The 5552-nt window shown below is 36.7% G+C and overlaps 1 protein-coding gene across 1 annotated transcript; it reads left to right on the forward strand.

Moving 5' to 3' along the window:
- Positions 1–2015: 2015 nt before the first annotated feature.
- LOC147290421 (uncharacterized) lies at positions 2016–3676 on the forward strand. The gene is made up of 3 exons (XM_086235799.1): positions 2016–2405; positions 2976–3062; positions 3149–3676. Exons 1-3 carry the CDS (start codon positions 2367–2369, stop codon positions 3674–3676), a joined length of 654 nt encoding a protein of 217 aa, XP_086091925.1. The 5' UTR covers positions 2016–2366.
- The last annotated feature ends 1876 nt before the right edge of the window (positions 3677–5552 follow it).

The following is a 5552-nucleotide window of genomic DNA, read 5'->3' on the forward strand; positions in this document are numbered from 1 at the left end:
TCTTGAGCCAAAATGGTCTTCACACTACCTATAACTACCCCAAAAAGACCCTACAAATTCTTTAATTCTAAATTTACCCTTAAAAAAGATTTAAAATAAAATAATTCAAAAAAACAAAAGAAAAAATAATAATCCCCAATCCGAGTCTTAATACATCCTCTTTGGATGTATTAAGACATTCTTACCCCTAAAAAAAGGTTTCATGTAGTGTACGTGATCATTTTTTATGACAATTCAAATGGAATTGAATAAAAGGACAACATTGATGTGTACTGATAAATATGAAGGACCACATTGAGGGAAAATGCACTTGAAAGACCAAATTGATATTTTAGTCAAACTTAAGGAATCATTTGTGATAAAAAGCCTTATAATATTTATACTTATGATAAAATGCATAAATTTAAAATTGTTGTATTACTTTTCATGTGACCATGATGAGACTAGTTATATAATCAATTATATGACCCATTAAGTTAATTCTATTATTTTGTCAGTGATGTTATCGGTCTCTATATCAAGAAAAACGATGCTATCGGTCTAAATGCAATGTATCCTAGTTTTAATGAAATTAACATCTTGATACGTAGTTAGTAAGGGTAGTAACTGCAAAGTAGGGGTGGCGATTTAACGATTGGCTGCCTTTTCTCACTTTTTTTCTTCTTATTTTACAATTTTACCCCTAACAATATAATAGAACATTTTTCTTTATAATAGTAGAGATATCTATTTGTTAGATTTATTATACATTGTTATTGTATTCTTCAACAGTTTAAATAAAGTCTAATAGTTGTCTAAGATGATGTTAAAACTCTGATTTCAATTTTTTTTTTTTTTATACATATGTTTACCTCACGACTCTATCTTGCACGTAGAGGAGGTCTTAGCTTGATACACAATGTTATGATATTCTCAAACAGTAACTTGATATATATTGTTTTGTTGATCTATTCTCAAACAATTTAAGTTATACGGGGTCTAATGATTGTCCAACACTAATAATTAAAAGAAGAGTAAATTGCTTTTTGTTTCTTCATATTTTTGGCCTTTTGGGTTTACTTTCTCATGAGGTCCAATGTTCTCTGTCCACCACACAACAGAAAATATATACCTTGGAACATTAGTACAACTTTTTCAATGAAACACCAAGTAAGCCATACATATAGAGGGCAAATGATTGGTCAAATTAGGCAAAGTCACCACTAAGTAGATTAACAAAAATGGGGTGGCTTCTGATAGGTGATTGAATGACCTTTGGACCATCAATTTAGTGCTTATGGTAGGTTATACAATGGCATAGATAGGGACCCTTGGCCCTCACCCTTGGACCATTTGGTGGGGTCCCAAAAAGACATGACAATCATAATTTTTTCTGTGTACCAAATATTTGGATTGGAGAAGGCTTGCTGGTGAGAAACATCATACACTAAAAACACACAGAGTTATGTCAACCATACACTAATTAATCCCCCAAGAAACAAAAAATTAAAAAAGTTAAAATGTTTTAGTGGGTGTCAGTTAGGCAGTCCAGCAAAACTCACAGCATTGGCTGGTACTCATTTAATATCACATTCACTTACACTTTTGTTAAACAATGCTTAGGGTTGACATCATTCTTTTTTTTGGCCATACTTGACATCATTCTAATACTATATGAATTGGGTATTGGGGTGTACTTAGTGCATGTGTACGAAAATCATTAGCTGATTAAAAACCCGTTTCTTTTATCAGCAATCAACAGGGAAAGAGAGGAAAAGAAACCCAATAGAGCCATTATAGTATGACCCTTTTGGGCCTGGTCCAATGAGTTCATGGCTTTTGTTTATTTGTTTTCTTAAGGGTCATGGGCCATAGGGCTCAAACCTTCTCAGCACTCATAGAATGGAAGATGGGTCACTACCACTGATACTCAGACAGTCAGACTCAATAAGTATAAGGGGGCGGCTATTCCGACCACCCTGTTCTACTTAGTTGACCACCCTAAATTGTATTTAGTAAAAGACATATATACCCTATAGCAAAATGACCATAAAGGACATCTAATATTTGGTTTTCTCCCAACACCCCCTACCATCTTCAACCACCAGCTGAGAGGAGCACCATCATCTTCACCACCATCTTCAACCTTCCACCACCACCATCTTCAACCTTCATCTTCCACCTTCCACCACCACCATCATCAACCTTCCACCCTAGATATAGATTGTTGTTTTAAACAATCCCACCCACGTGCTCCACCCACAATCCCACCCGCTGGCTCCACCCACTCCACTCTCTTCTACCACCACCACCATCTTCAACCAACCCTAGACATAGATTGTTTTTGTAAACAAATGCATTGTATCCAAATCACCTACTTTTGACAAATGGACAATCAGAACGACAACTTGGAGTCATCAAATGAAGTAAGTTTGAGTTTTTTTTGAGTTTTTTTGAATTTTTTCGCGGCTGAAAAACTGTGAGTTCATGTTTTTATTCGGTAAACCAGTACCGAAATATACATTATATTTCGGTGGATGGTCACCGAATAAATGTATATATTTCGGTAGGTATCCACCGTTTATAAATGTAATGTCAAATTTTTACACATTTGTTCGGTCGATGCCCGTCGAAAAATGGCAATACATTCGGTGGTTTTTCACCGAAGTTTATACCACCGTTCGGCAGATATCCACCGAATGAATAACGTATAGTTTTTAAAATAGTTTTATTCGGTAGGTAGTTGTCGAATTATATTGGTATATTCGGTACTTAGCCACCGAATATACATGGTTTATTCGGTGGATTCCCGTCGAATACTGGGACAGAACTACTTTTTTTCCTGAATGACCAACATATAATTGTTTCATTCGGTAGTCAATTGTCGAACTTTGTTTGAATATTCGGTACTTAGCCACCGAATATATGTGATATTTTCGGTGGCTTCCCGTCGAATACTGGAACAAAAATTAAATTTTTTTTTTTTTGCTGAATAGGAGCAGCAAGTGGATGCTTCCACCGAACTCAGTATAGTTGAAGGAAGGTGCAATTTTGACTACACCAATGAATTCACAACAGCGGAGGTAAACATTGTTTGTATGGCCGGGAATTATGATTTATGCATACCTAAATATGAATTGTAAATAATATATATAATTATCATGTGTAGGTGTTTCAAAGTAAGGATTCAATGGTTAGTTGGATTCGTGCACAAGGAAAAAGGAACAACATGGTAATTGTCATTAGAAGGTCTGATGCAGGCGGGGTTCGTGGTAAGAGAGCTTGGATCAAATTTGCTTGTGAGAGAAATGGTCAATATGAGCCAAATAGATCAAGGAAGTCATCAAAGTCAGATTCAGGCGACCAAACATCCGATGCTGCTAGCCGTAAGCAACCGGTTTCTGATGACTCTAAGGACACCCGTTCGAAGAAATGTGGATGTCCATTCTCGTTGAAGGCGGTGAACACTGGATGTGGTGATCAATGGGAGTTGGAGGTTGCATGTGGAGTGCATAACCATGTAGTTTCAGAGTATATTGAAGGGCATTCATTCGCAGGCAGATTAACTGAAGAAGAGAATTCATTGTTAGTGGCTTTGTCCAAGACTTTGGTGAAACCGAAAGATATATTGAAGACCATAAAAAGTCAGAATCCACAGAATACAGATCTATTCGGTAGATGTCCACCGAAATATTAAGATCCATTCGGCAGACACCCACCGAACATATATCAATGTTTCGACAGATGCCCGTCGAATGGAACCAGCACAGTTAAATCAATATATTCATTCGACAAAGACCCACCGAATGACATTTGATATTTCGGAGGATATCTACCGAATAAATATAAATCATTCGGAACTGAACTACCGAATGAATTTGTAACACATTTCCAGCAAATTCTGTTCGGAAGTATACTGTCGAATATTTTGAAATAATTCGACAGTATACTTCCGAATAAGTTAAGAAATTTCGGTACACCAGTACCGAATGAAATTCGAAATCAGACTGAATTTTGCAGACACCCACTTTCAAAATCTCATTCTAATTTCTCTAAAATATCACATATCTGTGTAATTGGAAGGCCAAATATATATATTAATGCATTATACAACCCTAATGTAGGAATGTAGGAGGGAGAGAGTGACAGAGAGTGAGTAAGGGAGAGTAAGCAACACCTGAAATTGCAGAGGAGGCCTCGGCGGTGGAGGGGAGGACCGGCGACGGCGGGGAGGAACGGCGACGGCGGGGAGGACCGGCGACAGCGGGGAGGACCGGCGACAGCGGGGAGGACCGGCGACTGGTGGCGTGTAGGCGGGGGTGGGGTCTGCGGGTAGGCCAGGGGGTGGGGTCTGCGGGTGGTTAACTGGTGGGGTGTTTGTTTGGGTGGGGTAGGTGGGTTTAGATAGTAAAAAAGGGTATTTTGTGTCATTTTGTGAAATAAGGGGTATTTCTGTCATTTTAGGGTGGTTAACTCAGTAGAAATTAAAAAAATTATACAAGGGGGTGGTGAACTCAGCAAGGGTGGTCAACTCAGCACAAAATGGTGGTGTGCATAGCCCCCCCTAAGTATAAATACGCTTACATTCAAATTTTACTCCACTATAAGGACCTTTAAAAGTATAAACAAATCTTAGAATTTTCTATAGACCATAATTGGTATAAAAGTATACACAATTTTTTCACATCCATGTCCATGTGGGTTTGGGTATTTTCCTTTGTTTTCTCTGTTGTGGAATAACTGCTCTGGGACCTGTTGTTTGCCTTGTTGGATTGGTTTGCAATGAGTGTGTTAATCACAATTTTCTCCTTGACTTTATTTATAAAGTTGGGTTTAAGATTAATAAATTTTCAAATCTTGTGCTGGCATGTCATATGCATGATGTCATTAAGGACCAAAGGGCATTTTATTTAATTAATCAGTACACGAAAATTGATAGAAAAGAAATAGTACGTAAAAAGGTTTTAGGGCTTGTAGAGGATGTTTCTATTATTTTTTATATGGAATGAGAAAATATTATTAAGACTCATGGCCAGTGAAATGCCTTCCTCATCAATAGTAGAGGACAACTAAGGATAGATGCAATTTAAGGATAAATAAACGGAAGTATTAAGGTGTTTCAAAATAGCATCGGTTTATAAAGTGCAAGACTTATTAAATCGGCAAAATTAAAAGTACAATAACTAGTAAAACTTAACTCAAACTAAAATAATCAAAATAAAATTTAAGTCAAACAGTGATTCTATATTGTGAATGCTCAAAATTTGTCTCTTCTTTGAAGACTTTTTTATATGAGTGTGTAGTGCTATAGAAAACGACATTTTCCAAATACAATTATATTTTTGTAATTTATGCAAAAATTTGGAAACCTGGCCAATCAATAACATTTGCAATCTTTTTAACAGGATTCTGGGTGCCTAGTCCTACTCTATATAAACCAGAAGAACATTTGTGCTCCACAAAACACCAGTTAAGTAACCACAGCTTGTACAAAGTATTGGAGTATTCAATATGTGTACATAAATAAAACGCACTGTTTTGAATTTTATGATAGGCCTCACATATGTTGTATG

Source organism: Dryas octopetala, chromosome 3, assembly GCF_963921425.1.
Source record: "Dryas octopetala chromosome 3, drDryOcto1.1, whole genome shotgun sequence".
Taxonomy (NCBI): Eukaryota; Viridiplantae; Streptophyta; class Magnoliopsida; order Rosales; family Rosaceae; genus Dryas; species Dryas octopetala.

Bases quoted from the DNA above. Each gene is read 5' to 3' on its own strand.
- LOC147290421 (XM_086235799.1), top strand. From the start codon at position 2,367: ATGGACAATCAGAACGACAACTTGGAGTCATCAAATGAA. The intron at 2,406-2,975 runs GTAAGTTTGAGT...TTTGCTGAATAG, and splicing joins ACTTGGAGTCATCAAATGAA to GAGCAGCAAGTGGATGCTTC. The intron at 3,063-3,148 runs GTAAACATTGTT...TATCATGTGTAG, and splicing joins ATGAATTCACAACAGCGGAG to GTGTTTCAAAGTAAGGATTC.